This window comes from Meriones unguiculatus, chromosome 2 (genome assembly GCF_030254825.1).
Source record: "Meriones unguiculatus strain TT.TT164.6M chromosome 2, Bangor_MerUng_6.1, whole genome shotgun sequence".
In the NCBI taxonomy this organism is placed as follows: Eukaryota; Metazoa; Chordata; class Mammalia; order Rodentia; family Muridae; genus Meriones; species Meriones unguiculatus.
The window spans coordinates 108,256,668-108,278,513 of NC_083350.1; the positions used below are offsets into that span (position 1 = coordinate 108,256,668).

General features: G+C 36.7%; 1 protein-coding gene across 3 annotated transcripts in view; it reads left to right on the top strand.

Moving 5' to 3' along the window:
• Cep290 (centrosomal protein 290) overlaps positions 1 to 21,846 on the top strand; it is a 104,910-nt gene that overhangs the window by 31,288 nt on the left and 51,776 nt on the right. For 2 of the 3 annotated variants that reach the window (XM_060377961.1, XM_060377962.1), the window contains exons 15-24: positions 97 to 197; positions 268 to 355; positions 2,010 to 2,119; positions 3,580 to 3,664; positions 4,121 to 4,263; positions 4,845 to 5,009; positions 14,529 to 14,678; positions 16,153 to 16,268; positions 18,534 to 18,636; positions 18,717 to 18,947. In XM_060377961.1, coding sequence (XP_060233944.1) covers positions 97 to 197; positions 268 to 355; positions 2,010 to 2,119; positions 3,580 to 3,664; positions 4,121 to 4,263; positions 4,845 to 5,009; positions 14,529 to 14,678; positions 16,153 to 16,268; positions 18,534 to 18,636; positions 18,717 to 18,947 — 1,292 coding nt within the window. Of the gene's footprint in view, positions 1 to 96; positions 198 to 267; positions 356 to 2,009; positions 2,120 to 2,293; positions 3,053 to 3,257; positions 3,351 to 3,579; positions 3,665 to 4,120; positions 4,264 to 4,844; positions 5,010 to 14,528; positions 14,679 to 16,152; positions 16,269 to 18,533; positions 18,637 to 18,716; positions 18,948 to 21,846 lie in introns of all 3 variants that reach the window. The other variant, XM_060377963.1, reaches the window with a different exon arrangement.

The following is a 21,846-nucleotide window of genomic DNA, read 5'->3' on the forward strand; positions in this document are numbered from 1 at the left end:
ATGATAATGAATATTATTCATTACTTGGCATTCTGTTAAGATTTTGTCATTTATTTGCAAGTTTTTAAGTTTGTGATCGTTTGCTTTCTATTTCAGGCCTTGAACCCAAGACAATGATTGATTTAACTGAATTTAGAAACAGTAAACGCTTAAAACAGTACCAGTACAGAGCTGAAAACCAGATTCTCTTGAAAGAGGCAAGTGATGCTCAGTTTACTATTTTCTTGTCTAAACTAAGGCGATCTACTAATAATTCATGCTTTGCAGATTGAGAGTCTAGAGGAAGAACGACTTGACTTGAAAAGAAAAATTCGTCAAATGGCTCAAGAAAGAGGAAAAAGGAATGCAGCCTCAGGTATTCCCTCTTCTTTCATGCTTGTAAGAGCCATTTGGAAAACACGTATCTAGATCTGGGGTTTTCTCTATGTTGAGGATGATTTTGCTCTGTTGTCCTCCATGTGGTCCAAGTACTATGAGAAAACAGTATCTTGAAGAAGAGGAAACTGGGTATATTTGGGTATGATTCTGAATCTACAACAGTTAAAAATTAGAAGTGAAAGAAAAGTAAAGCAAGTATTAGAATTATGGACTTCTGGAAAATTCAGTGTACAGGCTGTTGATTTTTAGATAGCTCCATTTTGTTTTGACTAATCGTCTGAAAATAGTAATTTTTATAATATTGTATTTCCATGCTTAGAATGGTATTTTGTTTTAAATGCTATACACTGAAAATTTTTTATTTGGTTAATATTTTTCATTAAACTTAAATTGACATTCATTTGTTTGTTACTTTACTTTTAGAAAAACAGACTAATTTTTATAACAGCCACTACAGTTCATTTTTGAGAGCATATAGAGAGGGTTTCTTTAACTTTTTTAAATTTAAATTTTATTTTGGTATAGATTTGCTTGCTTGCTTCATGTATGTCAGTGCCTATGGAAGCCAGAAAAACAAAACAAAACAAAACAAAACAAAACAAACATTGGATTCCCTGGAGCTGGAGTTACATGTGGTTGTGAGCTGCTTGGTGTGGGTACTGGGAACTAAATTTGGGTGTTGTGAAAGAGCATTGCACACATTTTAAAAGTTAAAATATTTTTACATTCTTTTCTCTCCTCTTCTTCCATGTCTCACCCCGTTCCCAGCTTGTGTGTGTGTGTATGTGCAGATAAAAATATAAATGCCACCTACGAAATCCCATTTAGTGTTGTGCTTATATGTTTGTGTTTAGTGCTGACCACTTGGCACTGGCATCCTAGACAGAGGACTTATCTAAGGAGAAGATCGTTCTCCCTCTGTCAGCAGATTTTAATTTCCTCTAGCTGTTCATCTTGTGTTGAGAACCTATGTGATTTTTCCTATCCATGTTAAGATACTAACTGGTATTGTACTATTTCAGGTTTTGTTTAAGCAGCTATACTGTTGCAATTTAATGGGTGTAACTTCCCTGTCATATACATAAGACTCAATTTTTTTCATAGGCTTCCTGGTCCTCTGGCTCTTACAATATTTCTGCTCATTTTTCTGCAATGTTCTGTGAGGCTTAGGTATAACTCTAATATTGGAACATTTGTCTGGCTTGCACAGAGCCTGTGTAAGTCCTAGCATCACAAAAATAAAGTAAAAGATATATATTAAAATAAAAATAAGGCTTTTAAACTTTTTTATAAGTTTTAAAATGCTTTATTACTTAATGGGTGCTTTTAAATTAACATGGACTAAAATGATAAAAACATGATACAATTAAAATTAGTCTCTGAAAATAAGCTAGATCAGAGAGTTTTGTTGGCTACTTCTTGATCAAAGATTTTAAGAACCCTGAACCTCTCCTTCTTCAAGCATGCAGATGAACAAGTAGGCAAAATGCTGTATACAAAATAAATGAATAAAACTTAAAAAAAAAAAAAACAAAAACAAAAAAACCTTGAATAAAACTTTATTTTTTGCTTTGGAATAAAAGAATTATTTTTGTTGGTGTTTCTTATTTGTTAATTCTTTCATATTGTAGGATTAACCATTGACCTGAGCCTAACTGAAAACTTTTCTCAGGAAGATAAAATAGGGGAAAGAAAACTAAGTTTCATGAGCCTCAAAAATATGAATGAAACACAATCAAAGGTAACTAGTAATGCTCTGACAAAAAGAATACAGAAAAATGCTAGCAGTTCATTTTTTTTCACTTAATGTCATTTAGTACCTCCTCTACCTTAGATTGTTAAATCATTTTTACTTACTTAAATAGCTTTGTGGTCTGAAGATTTATTAATGAGACATTATTTACTTTGAATACAGATTAAGAGTTCAGCTAAAATAGAGCTGCTGCATAGGAGACCGTCATTCAGTGTTCTGCGATCAGATCGAAATGAGACAGAGGAAAATAAGACCATACGATCATTATCGAGAATGCTTTCTGGAATTCATCATAGTGTAGAAAGTGGAGTGGATCCTATTGTCTCTTTAACTAGATGTTCCTCATTTATGCAAGTAAAAGATGATAAAGCAACTCCAGAAGCTATTACAATAAGGGAGATTTTTAAAGCACCATGTCTTCAATCTTTGAGAAATCTAGAATCATTAGTCAGTAGCTTCAGTAAGGAGAGCAATGAAGAACTAAGTGAGTACTTATGCTCTTTCTCTGATGACTGTCTGAAGAGAGGGTCAGGAAACCATCAAGCTATAGAGAAATCCAGGCTCTTACAGAAAAGCAGTTCGTCTTTTCAAACATCACCAACAGCTTCAGAGTTAATGCAGAAATTATCATACAGGCAGAACTCTGCAGTGTTTTCTCAACAATCGTATGACCATGAGATGGATAAAGTAACATCAGAAGATGAACAGGTCCATTCTCAAGTAAAGTGTGCTGATCTCAGTTTGAAAGATGATAGAAGGCAAAGTGAATCACCCTCACAAACTGAGATGCTGAAAAGTAAGATCCAAGTTAATCTTTCAGATCCTGTGCCTGTTAATTCACAATGCAAATCATCTCAGATAGATCCCCTTGAAAATCTCATAGAGCAGCTACAGAGAGAGCTAGTATTCCTTAGATCTCAGGTGAGCTTTCTTCCAAATATATTCATGTAATTCCTGTTTTATTATTTTTTACCGGAGTTCTGTAAACAATTCCTATAAGAATTCTTTTTATTTACAAGTTAACACTAGTTTATAACAGATCTGTACTTCTTAAAAATCTATAATTGCAGTATATTTGCTTTTAACTTGTTGACTTCCCTGATTAATATATTAAATGTTTCTTTAGAATGAAATCATAGCACAGGATTTACCGATTCAAGAAAAGCAGAGTAGAAATGCAGAAATAAAGGTTGACCGTGAGAGAAGCCAGGCAGAACAGGTAGTGTAACGACAGACCATTAACGACAATGATGTAGTTGGTACTAAGGACAGAAAACTGTCATGGGGGAATGCAGGAGGAATAAGACCATTTCTGTTTTGTCCTTTGGACTTTGTAATTCTGTACCTTGTTTTCTGTTGTGTTTAGCTTGAATTGGTAAAGCATTGCTTTAACTTTAAACCTATTTATTATGTGATTTTTATAAAATGTTTTTATTCTCTTTGTTCAGAATGAATTTCTTTCAAGAGAACTAATTGAAAAGGATAAAGATTTAGAAAGAAGTAAGACAGTGATTGCTAAATTTCAGAATAAATGTAAGTCACTATTATATCGTCCTTTTCTATATCTATTTTCCATGTTCTAAAAAATTTAAACCTATGGGATGTTAATACATAGCTCAGTCCCTGTTACTTATCTTTGTAGGTTACATTGCTGTTTGTAATGTCTAGAATATTAATTATGTCCAGTTTTTGATAAAAATGTGTGTCACATATATGCACAAATAAAGGTGAAGTTATAAATATTTAAAGATTTTTAATATGATAAAGCTATGCAATATATATGTATATATATAAACACATACACATATTCACATCACTAAAATAAGTATAGTGTTTAATTCAGATATTCGTGTTCAATTTATAGTTGAATATTTATTTACATTTTTGTTCTCCAAATTTTTTCCATTTGAAATATCTGTCATGTACATAAAATAATATAAGTTGTAGAAAAGATCTGTTCATTCAATGTAAAAACAAGTATAATTACAGTGAAAGAATTAGTTGAAGAAAATAAGCAACTTGAAGAAGGTATGAAAGAAATTTTGCAAGCTATTAAGGACATGCCGAAGGATCCTGGTGTGAAAGGAAGTGAAACATCTTTAATCATCCCAAGTCTTGAAAGACTGGTTAATGTAAGTTGTTTCTATATTGCTATCTGCCTTCAGCCACCCCATCTTCTGTATTGGTTTTATTTTTGAAGCTGTGATAAAATACCCAGTTAAAAAGCAACTTAAGAAAAGGGATGAATTATACAATCCAGGAGAAGCCTGTTATGGCAGGAGAGTATAGGCAGCAGGTGTCAGCTGCACCTCATCATATTGCAACCATAGGCTTTCAGAACTAGTGTTTCTACTTTATAGATGCTGAAGTGAGGAAGTGAGGAGGAAAGGAATCTAAGTTACTCGCTCAGCTAACATGAAGCTGGTTTATATTTAAATGCTGATCCTCTTATGACTATCTAGTTGTTTTCTACTTTTCTAATCTATTAATATTTACTAAATGCTATTTATTTTAATGGAGCAACCACTATGTATAGTAACATAGGCTAAACTTAAATTTTATAAATATTATTTCATAAGAAATGTAAATAACCTTTTTTATTAGACATGGCAGGGAGTATGGAAAGATGATAAATTATTTAAAGGCATATGTTTCTTAACTGTGATTTTACTATTTTTTTTTGCATTTGTAATATATATTATAAATATACCAGGCTATGGAATCAAAGAATGCAGAAGGAATCTTTGATCCCAGTTTGCATTTGAAAGCCCAAGTTGATCAACTTACAGGAAGGAATGAAGAATTAAGGCAAGAACTCACAGAGTCTCGGAAAGAGGCTATAAATTATTCACAGCAGTTGGTAAAAGCAAACTTAAAGGTAAGAGTTTTATTAAATTTCAGAAAATATTAAGCCTGTGATAGTATGTTCAATAGAAAACTTTTTTAAAGAGGGGAAAATGTCCTTTGAGATCTTTCAACTTTTAAACCACTTTTTTTTTCCTTTTGGAGATTTTGAAAAATGTTTTGATTTATTCTTTGATAATTTCATATAGTATATTTTATCATATCTTACCCACAAACTCTCTTCTCAGATTTTTCTTAACAACCATACTTCTTGTTATTTTTTTCCTCAAACAAAACCCACGGACTCTGATTTGTGATAGCCAGCCATCTAGTGAGCATGGTGCTTGCCCTGCAGTGTGGTAGATATACACAATGTCTCTCCACTAACGAAAACTGAGTTTTTCCTTTCTGGGCAGTGACCAATTACAAATAGCTTTTTGGTTAGGGGTGGAATTTTGTGACTACATCCTCTCCTCTGGGCTGGGATTTTGCCAGGCTTGATCTTGTGCTGATATTTTGTGTGCTGTCACAACTGTCTTCGTGAGTTCATATATGCACATGCCCTGTTGAGTCTGAAAAACACAGTATCCTTAGAGTCATCCTCAATCTTTCTGCCGCTCTTCCACATGATCCTTGAGCTCTGTTTCAGCTATACTTCCCAAAGTCTCTCACTCTCTACTCATTGTTTTTTGAAGATTCGTAAGAAGTTATGTGGAAAAATAAGTTCCTTTTACTATACTGGAGAACCTAAGAGCTCTAAAGCTTGTTTTAGGCATTTCTTAGTAAAAAATTAAAGTTTAATTTAATTAATTCTTTTTTTTTTTTTTTTTTATTTTTTTTTTCAATGCAGTTTATTCAGGAACATTGAACAATCCTCGGACCCCGGGGAAAGCCAGCCCACAGCTTAAATAGCCTCTGGGTAGCCAACCCAGGCGTGCCACGGGGGCAATGCAGATAGGTCCACATACATGGAAGCAAGCCAGATCCTCGGCCTTAGCCAAATGTGGAGTTGTTCGTGACAGAGAGCACTCACCATCGGGAAGGTGGAAGGCGGAAACCAGCTCCATCTTTAAGGCATAGCATTCCGCAGCTCTCTACAGTTCCCCCTTTTTGTTTTAGACGCATCAGGCAAGAGTAGAGGTCTGATCTCTGATATTAGAAATAAATTGGGACTTTGTACAGATGTTCATTTAGGTGTCATCCACCCAAAGAGCATCAGACCGTCCGATACCTTTTTCTCAGAGGCGGGACCTGGGGCATCAACCCGCATGCAATCAGACATGCTCTTCTCTGGGTCCAAAGCGGCTGACCCTGAGTGCAGTGCTTAGCCTCGCATCCTGAGCGTATCATTTTAGCTTTTTATGGTATCCAACCATGCTTGGGGAGAATGTCCTGCTTCAATGGCTGTAAAGGCCTGAATGATCATGGCTGCATCACACTGTTGTGAGACTCTAATCTTGCATATATACCACAGGCAAACCAAGGAGACCAACACCAGAAGGCCTGCTAACTCTCCCATGCCCGCCCATTCCTTCAGATGATTCATGGCTGCAGCAATCCATGATGATAATCCTGTGGCTAGTCCTGCGTCCACTCCGGTAGAATTTACTGTAACAATGGCCACTCTCAGCTGCTCCATCGTAGTATCGAATTCTCCAGTCCAATTACCTAAAATATAGCTCGACAATTGTTTAGACAGATTTGCAGCGCAGGAAAAATTCTCATGTTGTATGCTAGTGACACAAAGTCCAGCATACTTTCATTGACAGCCAGGTTGAGCGATTTGCCATAGGGTATCAATTTGCTCCTGCAAGAGGTCAATCCTCTGATTGAACACCATCAAGCTTCCTTTTAGTTGAGCATTAATTCCTTTATGTACAACTAAGGCATGAGCTACATTGGCTAAATGATTATTCAGGGTCTGAGCAGTCTGCCCAGTATGACTCATGGCTAATGCCCTGGTGGTAGCTCCAACAGCCGTCAATGAGATGGTAGTAACAATGGTGGCTGTAGTTCCAAGATCCCTTTTCTGTCTGAAGAGAGTCATAGCGTGAGGGGCATCAATGGGCATAGGCACCCAGTGAGGCATGCGAGTAACCAGGGCATACCTATCTTTACTAGCATTCCAGCATTGGGCAAAAAAGCAAGTATCATTACCACAATTACTTGGCTCTATCTGGCTAATAATGAATAAAAATGGGGGATATAGACAAACAGGTGTGGGCTTATAGGAAATATTATGAGAAGCCTTAACCCCTCGTTGGAACATCCTGCGTCAGTTCTAGAACTAGCAGTGGTGGTGTCCGAGGTCTGAGTAGGTTCAGGAGACCATTGCCCCCAGGGGCGAGACGTGCTCCATGCCAATTGACTAACTCCATGTTTTCCTCCAATTTTGAAAGTCATTTAAGGTTCTTAAATTACTTTTTTCCCTTTTTTCTTAAATTTTTCATCAATTACACTTTATTCATTCTGCATCCCCCCATAAGCCCCTCCCTCCTCCCATCCCAATCCCACCCTCCCTCCTCCCTCTGCTTGCATGCCACTCCCCAAGTCCACTAATAGGGGAGGTTCTCCTCTCCTTTCTGATCTTAGTCTGTCAGTTCACATCAAAAGTGGCTGCATTGTCCTCTACTATGGCCTGGTAAGGCTGCTCCCCCCCAGAGGGAGGTGATCAAATAGCAGGCCAATCAGATTATGTCAGAGGCAGTCCCTCTTCACATTACTATGTAACCCAATTGGACTCTGAACTGCCCTGGGCTACATCTGTGCAGGGGTTCTAGGTTATCTCCATGAATAGTCCTTGGTTGGAGTATGAGTCTCTGGGAAGTTCCCTATGTTCAAATTTTCTTGTTCTGTTGCTCTCCTTGTGGAGACCCTGTCCTCTCCAGCTCTTACTATTTCCCAGTTCTTACCTAAAATTCCGTTCACTCTGCCCAACAGTTGCCCATCAGGCTCAGCATCTGCTTTGATAGTCTGAAGGGCAGAGGCTTTCAGAGGCCCTCTGTGGCAGGTTCCTAGGTTGTTTCCTGTTTTCTTCTTCTTCTGATGTCCATCCTCTTTGCCTTTCTGGATGGGGTTTGGACGTTTTAGTTAGGGTCCTCTCTCTTGCTTAGTTTCTTTAGATGCACAGGTTTTAGTGGGTTTGTCCTATGTTGTATGTCTATATGAGTGAGTATATACCATGTGTGTCTTTTTGCTTCTGAGACAACTCACTCAGGATGATCCTTTCCAGATCCCACCATTTACCTGCAAATTTCATGATTTCCTTATTTTTCATTGCTGAGTAATATTCCATTGTGTAGATGTACCACAATTTCTGCATCCATTCTTCAGTTGAGGGGCATCTGGGTTGTTTCCAGCTTCTGGCTATTACAAATAAAGCTGCTACAAACATGGTTGAGCAAATGTCCTTTTTGTGTACTTGAGCCTCTTTTGGATATATGCCCAGGAGTGGTATGGCTGGATCTTGAGGAAGCGCTATTCCTAGTTGTCTGAGAAAGCGCCAGATTGATTTCCAGAGTGGTTGTACAAGTTTACATTCCCACCAGCAGTGGAGAAGGGTTCCCCTTTCTCCACAACCTCTCCAGCATGTGTTGTCACTTGAGTTTTTGATTTTGGCCATTCTCATGGGTGTAAGGTGAAATCTCAGGGTTGTTTTGATTTGCATTTCCCTAATGGCTAATGAGGTTGAGCATTTCTTTAAGTGCTTCTCTGCCATTCGGTATTCCTCTACAGAGAATTCTCTGTTTAGCTCTGTTCCCCATTTTTTAAGTGGATTACTTGGTTTGCTGCTTTTCAGCTTCTTTAGTTCTTTATATATACTGGATATGAGTCCTCTGTCAGATAAAGGGTTGGTGAAGATTCTTTCCCAATTTGTAGGTGGTCGCTTTGTTTTGATGACGGTGTCCTTTGCTTTACAGAAGCTTTTCAGTTTCATGAGGTCCCATTTATTGGTTGTTGCTCTTAGAGCCTGTGCTGTTGGTGTTCTGTTCAGGAAGTTTCCCCCTGTACCAATGAGTTCTAGGGTATTTCCCACTTTTTTTTCAAGCCGATTTAATGTGTCTGGTTTTATGTTGAGGTCTTTGATCCACTTGGACTTCAGTTTTGTGCAGGGTGACAAGTATGGATCTATTTTCATTTTTCTACATGTAGACATCCAGTTAGACCAGCACCATTTGTTGAAGATGCTATCTTTTTTCCATTGTATGGTTTTGGCGTCTTTGTCAAAGATCAGGTGTCCATAAGTGTGTGGGTTTATTTCTGGGTCCTCTGTTCGGTTCCATTGATCCACCATTCTATTTCTATGCCAGTACCATGCAGTTTTTAAAACTGTTGCTCTATAGTACAACTTAAGATCAGGGATGGAGATACCTCCGGAAGATCTTTTATTGTAGAGGATTGTTTTAGCAATTCTGGGTTTCTTGTTATTCCATATGAAGTTGAGAATTTTCCTTTCCAGGTCTGTAAAGAATTGTGTTGGTAATTTGATGGGCATTGCATTGAATCTGTAGATTGCTTTTGGTAAGATGGCCATTTTTACTATGTTAATCCTACCAAGCCATGAGCATGGGAGATCTTTCCATCTTCTCATATCTTCTTCTAATTCTTTCTTCAGAGATTTGAAATTTTTTTCATACAAGTCTTTGACTTCCTTGGTTAGGGTTACTCCGAGGTACCTTATGTCATTTGTGGCTATTGTGAAGAGTGTTGTTTCCTTAATTTCTTTCTCAGCCCTTTTGTCTTTTGTATACAGGAGGGCTACTGATTTTTTTGAGTTAATTTTGTATCCTGCCACTTTGCTGAAGGTGTTTATCAGCTGTAGGAGTTCCCTGGTAGAGTTTTTGGGGTCACTCACGTATACTATCATATCATCTGCAAATAGTGATAATTTGACTTCTTCCTTTCCAATTTGTATCCCCTTGATCTCCTTCAACTGTCTTATTGCTCTAGCAAGGACTTCCAACACTATGTTGAAGAGATATGGAGAGAGTGGGCAGCCTTGTCTTGTCCCTGATTTCAGTGGGATTGCTTTAAGTTTCTCTCCATTCCGTTTGATGTTGGCTATAAGCTTGCTGTATATCGCCTTTACTATGTTTAGATATGTGCCTTGTATCCCTGATCTCTCCAATACTTTGAACATGAATGGATGTTGAATTTTGTCAAAGGCTTTTTCAGCATCTAGGGAGATTATCATGTGGTTTTTTCTTTCAGTTTGTTAATATGGTGGATCACATTGATGGATTTCCGTATATTGAACCACCCCTGCATACCTGGGATGAAGCCTACTTGGTCATAGTGGATAATATCTTTGATGTGTTCTTGGATTCGGTTTGCAAGTATTTTATTAAGTATTTTTGCATCAATGTTCATAAGGGAGATTGGCCGGAAATTCTCTTTCTTTGTTGAGTCTTTGTGAGGTTTAGGTACCAAGGTGACTGTGGCTTCATAGAATGAATTTGGTAATATTCCTTCTGTTTCTATTTTGTGGAATAGTTTGAAGAGAATTGGTGTTAGCTCTTCTTTGAAGGTCTGGTAGAATTCTGCGCTGAAGCCATCTGGTCCTGGGCTTTTTTTGGATGGGAGACTTTTGATGACCGCTTCTATTTCTTTGGGGGATATAGGTCTATTTAGTTGATTTACCTGGTCCTGGTTCAGCTTTGGTAAGTCAAATCGATCAAGAAAATTGTCCATTTCATTTAGATTTTCAAATTTTGTGGCATATAGACTTTTGAAGTAAGTCCTAATGATTGTTTGGATTTCCTCAGTGTCTGTAGTTATATCCCCCTTTTCATTTCTGATTTTGTTGATTTGGGTGGTGTCTCTCTGCCTTTTAGTTAGCCTGGCTAAGGGTTTGTCGATCTTGTTGATTTTCTCAAAGAACCAGCTCTTGGTTTCATTGATTCTTTGAATTGTTTTATTTGTTTCCAATTGATTGATTTCAGCCCTGAGTTTGATTATTTCCAGCCGTCTACTCCTTCTTGGTGTGTCTGCTTCTTCTTTTTCTAGGGTTTTTAAGTGAGCCATTAGGGTGCTTGAATGAGATGTCTCGAATTTCTTCTTGAAGGCACTTAGTGCTATGAACTTTCCTCTTAGCACTGCTTTCATTGTGTCCCACAAGTTCGGGTATGTTGTGTCTTCATTTTCATTGATTTCTAGAAAGACTTTAATTTCTTTCTTTATTTCTTCCCTGACCCAGCTGTCATTTAGTAACAAGTTGTTCAGTTTCCATGTGTGTGTAGGCTTTTTGTTATTTCTGTTATTGTTGAGGTCCAGCTTTATTCCATGGTGATCAGACAAGATACATGGGATTATTTCAATCTTCTTGTATTTGTTGAGGCTTGCTTTGTGACCCACTATGTGGTCTATTTTGGAGAAGGTTCCATGAGGTGCTGAGAAGAAGGTAAATTCTTTTGTGTTTGGGTGTAAAGTTCTGTAAATGTCTGTTAGGTCCATTTGATTCATGACCTCTGTCAGAGACATTGTTTCTTTGTTTAATTTCTGTTTGGTTGACCTGTCCTTTGTTGAGAGTGGAGTGTTGAAGTCTCCCACTATTAATGTGTGTGGATCTATATGTGCTTTAAATTTTATCAATGTTTCTTTCACAAATGTGGGTGCCCTTGTATTTGGGGCATATATGTTCAGGATTGTGATGTCTTCCTGGTGGAATTTTCCCTTGATGAGTATGAAGTATCCTTCCCTATCTCTTTTGATTAATTTTGGTTGAAAGTCTATTTTATCAGATATTAGAATGGCTACTCCTGCTTGCTTCTTGGGTCCGTTTGCTTGGAAAGTCGTCTTCCAACCCTTTACCCTCAGGTAATGTCTATCTTTGTGTCTTAGGTGTGTTTCTTGTATGCAACAGATTGCTGGGTTTTGTTTACGTATCCATTCTGTTAATCTGTGTCTTTTTATTGGAGAGTTGAGTCCATTGATGTTGAGAGAGATTAATGACCAGTGGCTGTTAGATCTCTTGATTTTGATGTTGGCTGTGGTCATCAGGTTGTGTGCTTGGTTGCTTTTTGTTTTACTGAAGTGAGGTTATTTATTTCCTGTGTTTTCTTGAATGTAGCTAGCTTTCTTGGGTTGTATTTTCCCTTCCAGTGTCTTCTGTAATGCTGGATTTGTTTGTAGGTATTGTTGAAATTTGTTTTTGTCATTGAATATCTTGTTTTCTCCATCTATGAGGACTGAGAGTTTTGCTGGGTATAGTAGCCTGGGCTGACATCTGTGTTCTCTTAGGGTCTGCATGATATCTGTCCAGGCCCTTCTGGCTTTCATAGTCTCTGTTGAAAAGTCAGGTGTGATTCTAATGGGTTTGCCATTATATGTTACTTGGCCTTTTTCCCTTGCAGCTTTTAGTATTTTTTCTTTGTTCTGTATACTTACTGTTTTGATTATTATGTGGCGGGAGGATTTTCTTTTCTGGTCAAATTTGCTGGGTGTTCTGTAGGCCTCATGTATTCTAATTGGCCTCTCCTTTAGCTTGGGGAAATTTTCTTCAATGATTTTGTTGAAAATATTTTCTGGGCCTTGGAGAAGGGAGTCTTCTTTTTCCTCTATACCTATTATTCTTAGGTTTTGTCTTTTCATATTGTCTTGCATTTCTTGGACGGTCTGTGTCAGGAATTTTTCAGATTTAACATTTTCTTTGACAGATACATCGATTTCTTCCATTGTATCTTCTACACCTGAGATTCTTTCTTCCATCTCTTGTAGTCTGTTGGTTATGCTTACCTCTGTAGTTCCTGTTTTCTTCCCTAGATTCTTCCTTTCCATTATTTCTTCCATTTGTGTTTTCTTTAATTTTCCCAATTCTATCTTCAGGTCTTGAGTTGTTTTGTTTACTTCCTTCACCTGTCTGATTGTACTTTCCTGTTTTTCTTTTAGTTCCTTCAACTCTGTTTCTTTCATTTCATTCAGTGTTTTAAGCATTTCCTTTCTAAAGGCCATAAACTGTTTGGCTGCAGCTTCCTCTATTTCTTTACGGATGGCAATATTCTGTTTGAGTTTATCTTCCTCTATGTCTTTACGAATCTTATTTGTTTCCTCTGTTATCATCTTCATGAGCATACTTGTTAGGTCATCTTCTTGGATTTCAGTTATGGTGGGGTGTCCAGGGCTACTTGCCCCTGGGTAACTGGGTTCTGGAGATGCCATATTGCTCTGTCTTTTGTTGCTTGAGCTTTTACGCTGGCCTCTACCCATTGTGTTATCTTAGGAGTTTGGGGTTATTTTCTGGTGGTTCCTGGGGATCCTGTGGTGGAGAGAATCCCCTTTGCAGAAAGCTGGATTTTCCTGAAGGATGTCTTCTCAGCTTTTTGGGTATAGTCCCTGGATGGCTGGTGTTTTTTCAGGAGTTGCTCACCTCAGGGATATAGACCTGAGTGGTAACTGTGGTCTTTGTTAGTCGAGAGGGTTCTCCTCTCACCCAGGGAAGTCCTGAGGGCAGCTGCCCTGTTTCTGGGTTTCTTGTTGCAAATTTAATGATCAGCTGCTGTGACCCAGTTGGACATCAGGCGCGCCTCAACTGTTTGTGCTTGTGTCTGGAGCACAGCTGAGTGCTGGCGCCTCGGCCCTACTAGACTACTAGACTTTTTCTAGGGAAGGATTGGGTGATTTAGATCAGTACAGTTTCCTTCCTTCCCCGTGGATTCTCTGGAGACATGGACTCCTAGTGTCTTTTTTTGCCCTGGTGCACACTGCTCAGTGTCCGCCAGCTGGCTGGCCACAGAAATTTGCCTGTGTCTGGAGCACAGCTGTGTGATGGCGGCTCAGTCTCTGCCAGCTGTCTGGTGCGCAGAAACTGCCTGTGTCTGCCTTTGTGGCTTTTGGGAGTCTGAGTGGCTCCCTAAGCTGGGTAATTTTCCGGGGACCTTTTCAGGTTGGGGGTGAGCTGAGTGCTCTGAGATCAGACCCGCCGTTTCTATCTCTGGCGGCGAATCAGGCGCGCAGGCAGGCAGGGCTCTGTGCCGGAACCTGGGTCTTCGGCTCTGGCTCCGGGCTGGCTCCTGGGGTGCCCGTGGAACCCGCCCGAGTCTTTTCCAGGGGATGTCTGGGTGACCTAAGGCCGGTCCCAATCGTTTCCTGTACCCTGGGGTTATCTCTCGACTGAAAATTCCAGTCTCTGATAGTGTGGTGCCCAAGGTTCAGTCTGGGACCGTGACCAGAGACACTGGCTTGTGGCTCTGGGCTGGGGCTGGGGCTGGCGGCCGGCAGCCAAGCGTCTGGCGGAACCGGGATCTCTTCCGCGGTTTAGCCGGGTGAGTTAAAAGCTGATTGAATCCCCCACCGTGGGGTATCCTCTCACCTGGGAAACACAATGACTGTGTTTTATGGCCGAGAGTTCTGATTGCTGTTCACTGTGCTGATCCTGCTGTGCTGCTGCTCAGAATGAGAGTCCTCCCGGCGCCGCCATCTTGCCCCTCCAATTTAATTAATTCTTGTTAAGTCGTTCCCATCTATTTAAAAAGATATGCAATAAAGAAAGCATGAAGTATAACTTGCTGCCTTGTAGTTTTCTGAAATGTGATTATCATTCCTGGATTGTTTCCAGATTGAACATCTTGAGAAAGAAACTGACCTTCTACGTCAATCTGCAGGATCCAATGTAGTTTATAAAGGTGTAGACTTACCTGATGGGATGGCACCATCTAGTGCCTATATCATCAATTCTCAGAATGAATATTTAGTACATCTTTTGCAGGTACTGAACATTTATGTGTTAATGACAGACATTTTTGATAGTATGTTTCTTAATTTAGTCTATAAAGTCCTTTGAATTCTCAAAATAAAAAATTATTTTATTAGTAGATTGTGAGTCAGCTGGACTATTTTTATTTATTCCATTTACCTGCCTGTAAAGTATGTTCATGCATTTTGCTCATTTGTGTGTTACTCATTTGCGATAGATGATATGTAGAATTATAAGCAATTAATATAAAGTAGCATCATATAAATAAGTATTTTATTTATTGCTGCTTAGAAAAATAAGAGAATGAAATGATAAATTTCTCGGTGCTGTTATTAAAATTGTCTCTTTTTGTGTTAATCACAAGAAAAGCTTGCATGTAAATTTGCCTTTCGCCTTTTCCTGTATAGATTGTTAGATCCACTGCGAATTAGGAAGGGTACTCTATTAAATAACTTTACCCGTGCTTGCTTTATTGCTTGCCAGCTACAGAAATGGATTAAAAAAAAGCTTGATGAAGTACTTTTCAGATTTTTCTTTGAAGCTTAAAATCTCTAACATTTCAGGCCCTATAATTGTACTTAAAATAAAACTACTCAAAATCACAAATAAATTTGTGATTATAAGTATCACTGCCTCTGACTGCTAGATTGTCCATTGGTGTGATACTTGAGTTATATTCATCATTTTTTTAAATATTTGGGCATGACATTAATCTTGTTTCCATTTGAATTTGTATGCTACCCAAGTCAGGTAAGGGTGAGTTCAACAACATATCAAAACATTTCTTAAAAATGCATCTTATGTCACTATTCTTAGATACAGGAAAATATTAATGATTTATTTTAATACATTGTTGGGATACCATCAACAAATAATGTCAACACGGTATTGTCATGCTTGAGCTAAGATTCATGATTTTTATTTTTATTAAAACCGATAGGGACCAGCAAGATTGCTCAGTGTGTAAAAGCACTTCGTGCCAGCCCTGACGACCTGTTTGTCTTCAGTTACTTGGGCCACGTGGTGGAAGGAGAGAATAGACTCTGCGAGTTTTTGCCTGACTTCCACATGTACAGTGCATATGCATGTGCGTGCAAGCCAATAAATAAATTAGTGTAAAAGTTACAGCCTTACCATATTTCAAAAGAAATGGGCTAATTTTAGTGGAGGCACAGAAGTGTATATTGTCAAAACAGTCCATGGCTAAGTAACCGGAGTTGAGTATTTAGCTGTTCTGTCTGATAAGCATTTTTGCTTAAGGTGAATTCTGTATCTGCTAGTTTGTGTGCTTACTGAAGCTACCATATTTGAAAAGAATAATTTTACTTGTTTCATAGAACTTTGTATTGCCTCATTCTTTGTACTTTATATTGAAATGTTGAAAATAATGGAATTTCAAAAATCATTTTGGAATCTGAATGTGTACCTTTGGATTCAAAATATAGTATAATGCTATTTAAATTCTTATTTATAAACCAAATTTTAGGAACTAGACAATAAAGAAAAGAAGTTAAAGCATTTAGAAGATTCTCTTGAAGATTATAACAGAAAATTTGCAGTAATTCGTCATCAACAAAGTTTATTATATAAAGAATATCTAAGGTATTTATGTTTTGAAAACTTTATAAAGTTGTTATATTGTACTGACAGTCACAAAGCAGAGTATTGATCCTCCTCTATATAACCACTGTCAAGAACATGTTTCAACATGTTTCTAAACTAGTTTATTGATCTTCACCCTCTTTGTTTCTGGGATTGACAGAGTTTAGCCAGATTCCAACATTTGGTAGGTGTGAGGCATTGAGTAAGTTGCTTTGCCTTTGTTGTCTGTATCTTAGTTTCTTCCTGTGAAATTCTATGATAGTACTTCCATTCCCTAATAGGGTTGTAATGCAGTCTAAGTGAACTTACATGAAAACATTCAAGCTAGTGCATAACACAACTGGACAATATAAATATTAGCTATTGGTAACAACATTCATCACTGTCATCACTGTACAAATGGGAGCTAACATACCTTCTCATGTTTCTCTCATCAGTTCAACCATAGTATTAGTAGGAATTATACTTCATAACCAAAGGTGATTCTGAATACTTATGGTAATATCTGATTGACAGGAAATCTAGAGGCAGAGGATGGATAAATTTGTATGGATTTTTCTTATCTACTATTATGGTTATAAAATGTTTCCAGGCATTCATAGAACTTAGATTCATGTTCATTAAAGAAGAGTAACATGTCTTCACATATCTAATCAAAATTAAATCATATGTTGAAAGAAAACCATTTGGTGGCAAAAGTAATGATGCCAGTAAAATTGGCCCATGTCATCCATAATTTGAATGCCTTTTCAGTAAGCAACAATGACTTATATGCCTTTAAAAATGGTTTAGATTTCTTTTAATTGATAAGTAAACTTATTCTTGTTTATGTATCCAAAGGGATTTTGATTTGTGTGAAAATAGAATAGATAAATTAACCTGTTTAGTATGTTTATTATTCCTCTCATTGTTTTATGGTACAAATACAATTACCTACTGTTTAACAAATTTTCAAGCACATAATAACATACTGAAGTCATAGTGTAGTTCAATAGATTTCTTGAACCTACTCCTTTTATTTCAGTCCTTTACATACCTTCTATTAAATCTAAAGGTTTTGTTTGCTTGTTTAAAAATACTTCTCATACAATATATTTTGATCATGTTTCTCCTCTTCCATATCCTTCAAGACACATACTCATTCCTACCCACCAAAATTTATGTTTTTTGTTCTTTCTCTCCCTCTTTAAAAACAACAACAAAAAGGAAGTGGACATAGGGTCCCATTCCTAACCAAGAAGCTGTTTGCATTTGATATCCACTAGTAAAGAGAAAAATCAGTTTTCACTAACTGCAGTAATTCCTAATGTTCGCATTCTAAACATTTTATGCATATACATTGCTCGTATTTAAGACATAGGCCAGAATTTTGAGATTTGATATTTTTTCAGAATTTGGTTGGAATGTTAACAATATTTATAATCTAAATCCTTTTTGCTTTACAATAATTTGTTTATAAAATCAATATACTAATTGAATAGTTACTCAATTGACGTCGCACACATACATACACATTTTTTTCTTTTAACAAGTCAACCTAATCCATTGAGTACACTATAAAGCTGGCTCTTATGTCATTTTGATATGAAACCTTTAGTGTTTGAATGACCTTTCAAACAATGATTTTCTTTTTTCTGTAAATTTATTATTATTTATTACAGTTTATTCACTTTTTATCCTGACTGTAGTTCCCTCCCCCATCTCCTCCAAGGTGTCACCTTTCCACTCTCTTCTCCTGCATGTCCCTCCTCTAGTCCACTGATACAGGAGGTTCTCCTCCCCTACTGTCTGACCCTAGCCTATCAAGTCTCATCAGGAGAGATTGTCCATGCTCCCCTTACTAGAAAACCCCTATGGAGCATGGACTACATCCGAGCAGAGGGTCAAAGAACCTTTTTCTAATGAAGCTTTAAAGCTTGTCATTTTCTGTTTTTTCTATTTCCTTTTTTGACATAAAATATTGTAGGCTTGCTATGTATATTTCATGTCTGCATAAGGATTTGGGTATTATGTTGTAAATATTTTAAAGTGATAGGCCAGATAAAAGAAAATTTCATAAAATTGCAATACTACCTTTAATTTATTGAAAACGTTGAGTGAAATTTAATTTTTTGCATATCAAATGGTAAATGTCTTTTGTTCTAAGAAAAACAAGCTTAAAGCTTGTTTTTAAAGCTTCAAGAATCTAAATGCATCCTTTTTGTGGTAAAACATTTTATTCTATTTACCTTATTGTCTTTTTCATTGTTATTGAATTTATTATAGTGAAAAGGATATTTGGAAAACAGAATCTGAGACGCTAAAAGAGGAGAAGAGAAAACTTGAGGATCAAGTTCAACAAGATGCTGTGAAAGTAAAAGAGTACAATGTAAGCCTTGAACATCATTCTGCCAGGTACAAACGAGGATACCTTGATTCACTCAGTAATGTCAGTATGATTTTGTTCAGAATTTGCTCAGTGCTCTGCAGGTGGATTCGAATGAAATGAAGAAAATACTTTCAGAAAACAATAGGAAAATCACTGTTTTGCAAGTGAATGAAAAGTCCCTCATACGGCAGTATACAACCTTAGTGGAAATGGAACGGCAGCTTAGAAAAGAAAATGGGAAATACAAGAATGAGTTAATATCAATGGAAGCTGAAGTTACTGAAAAAATTGGAAATTTGCAAAGATTTAAGGTATTTCTGATTTTTTTTTTTACTTCCTCAGGAACTTTTGATTCTGAGGGTAATAAGAATCATGTACATATATCACCAGGATTAATGGTTCATGTTTACTGACATTTGCTGTAATTCATTCATCTAATTTTTTTGTTGGAACACTTAAACTGTAGACATTTCTCTACTAAATATTTTTAGTGTACTTCTCTACAATAGAAAGCTTTTGTTTACAAAACTGTAACAATGTTAGTGAATATTAGTGAAAACATTGACAATATTTCTGTTTCTTAATTGCAGACAGTAGTAAGTCTTCTTTAGTTCTAGAATTTGATCATGAATAATGCATTTATTGTATTTGACAGTTATATGTCCTAAATGCTGAATGCAGCAATCTACTTCACTTTGTTTTGCTTTTCTCTCTGCAGAATATTTAATTGATCTATTTTTATTTTCATTTTACCAAGTTTAGTTCTAAGGCCTTGGTTTGATTCAATTTAAACAGGCTTAGCAAGAATATGTCTTAACTAATAATCTATGTTAGTTCAAAAGATAGCATGTTTGTTTGGATGGTATTTTGTGGGGAATTGCATCATTTTTTACTGATACCCTTTCTTTTTAAGCAGTTAACTGGTACAATTTTAGCATGATGTAAATAAAGGATTATTTTCTACTTTTTTCTAATAATTTTGGCACTCATGTAGGTGCCTGGTATGGGTGTTCATGATTTTCTCATATTCTTAGTGCTTTTACATTCTTTTGGAAGGAGAGCACATTTCATCATTATACAGGTCATCTGGTCCTCTTGAAGTGTATTTCCCACTGTGAGGGCAGCATGGGTGTTTTGATCTCTCTTTTTCAACACCAGATACAGAAGGCAGGTGTGTGCGCTTTATTTCTGCGATGATTCATTTGTTTCCTTATAAGGCTCTTCTTTGGTTATCATGAGAGATTCACAGACTTTTAAATAGTAAGCACATTTTACTCAATTGATAATTTTCCATTTTATCCATTAGGAGGCTTTTGATATGTCTCTTAGTTATTTTAGCAAGGATCCATTGGCTTTTGAACTTAGCTTGATTTATTTTTCTAGACCTAACTTACACATTGCTTCTACTCAGATATAAAGTAATCCAATTCTTTAAGGAGCCCTGTTTCCTTTTAGAGGGGAAAATATTTACATACCCAGAACTGATTATATAATGTCATTGCTTTTGGGATGTCATTGCTGCTAGTCGCTTGCCTTGGACAACATAGGGGATATAATGAATGTTTTTAGAATAGGAGTTCATATTTAACTTTGTAGTTTTATGTTCTTCATTATTTTGCACAGAAAACTGACAGCTTAAAGTAATTATTTTATCAGGTATCATCATATATTAATTAAAAATAACCGCGTTCCAATATTTTTTAATATATCCTAAAATTTCTTTATAGTTCTTATGTTCCTTGGACTCTATCTCACTGAGCATGCATTGGCAAAAAATAACATTCTAGTAATTTAAAATGATAATTTTTTTTTGCTTTCAATATTAGGATATTTAAAAGTGAGTTGGAAAATATAAAATATTTATGTTTTGAAAAGATATAGTGTGAAATGTCTAGCTGTTGTGCCTGCCCTGCTACCCAGGTGACAGAATACCCTGCAGATAGCTCTTCTGCAACTGGTACAGAAGCTGGAGTAACTGCCCATTCACACTTGCCTGCACCTTCCCCTGGGAGCTCGTTCTATTCAGACATGATTTACGGCCACCTGAGACATAGAAATTTTCTTAGTTTTATGCTATTTATTCAGAGTGGAAATGATTAAGTCACTTAAAGAAATAAAAGAAACAGGTGAAGGAATTGAAGGAAAATAGAGTCAGACAGGTGGAGGAAATCAACAAAATGGTTCAAGATCTGAAGATAGAATTGGAAAAATTAAAGAAAACATAAACGGAGGAAATCATGGAAAGGGAGAACCTAGGAAAGAAAACAGGAACTACAGAGGTAAGCATAACCAACAGACTACAAATGATGAAAGAAAGAATCTCAGGTGTGGAAGATACAATGGAAGAAATTGATGTATCTGTCAAAGAAAGTAATAAATCTGAAAAATTCCTGACACAAACCATCCAAGAAATATAAGACAGCATAAAAAGATAAAACCTAAGAATAATAGGAATAGAGGAAAAAGAAGATTCCCGTCTCTAAGGCCCAGAAAATATTTTCAACAAAATCATAGAAGAAAATTTCCCCAATTTAAAGGAGAGGCCTATACGCATACAAGAGGCCTACAGAACACCTGCTAAATTAGACCAGAAAAGAAAATCCTCCCACCACATAATAATCAAAATAGTAAGTATACAGAACAAAGAACAAGTACTAAAAGCTGCAAGGGAAAAAGGCCAAGTAATATAAAATACATAAAATGGCAAACCCATCAGAACCACACCTGATTTTTCAACAGAGGCTATGAAAGACAGAAGGGCCTGGACAGACATCATGCAGACCCTAAGAGAACACAAATGTCAGCCCAGGCTACTATACCCAGCAAAAATCTCAGTCATCATAAATGGAGAAAACAAGATATTTAACGACAAAAACAAATTTCAACAATACCTACCCACAAATCCAGCATTACAGAAGATGCTAGAAGGAAAAATACAACCCAAGAAAACTAACTACTGTCAAGAAAACACAGGAAATAAATAACCTCACTACAACAAAGCTATTTAGATATTTTAATTATTCAGTAACAGGAACCTAAAAACGAGTTTGTGTCACTTCAAGAAAGCAGATATAGCTACAATTTAAAGGTATTGTTAGTTCATGCTAATTTTGTCACTTAAACTGCCAAATGTTTAATTGATTTTAATCTTCTAAATCTTAGAAAAGACATTCAAAGATGATTTCTGTTTATTATACTTTCCCAAATTAA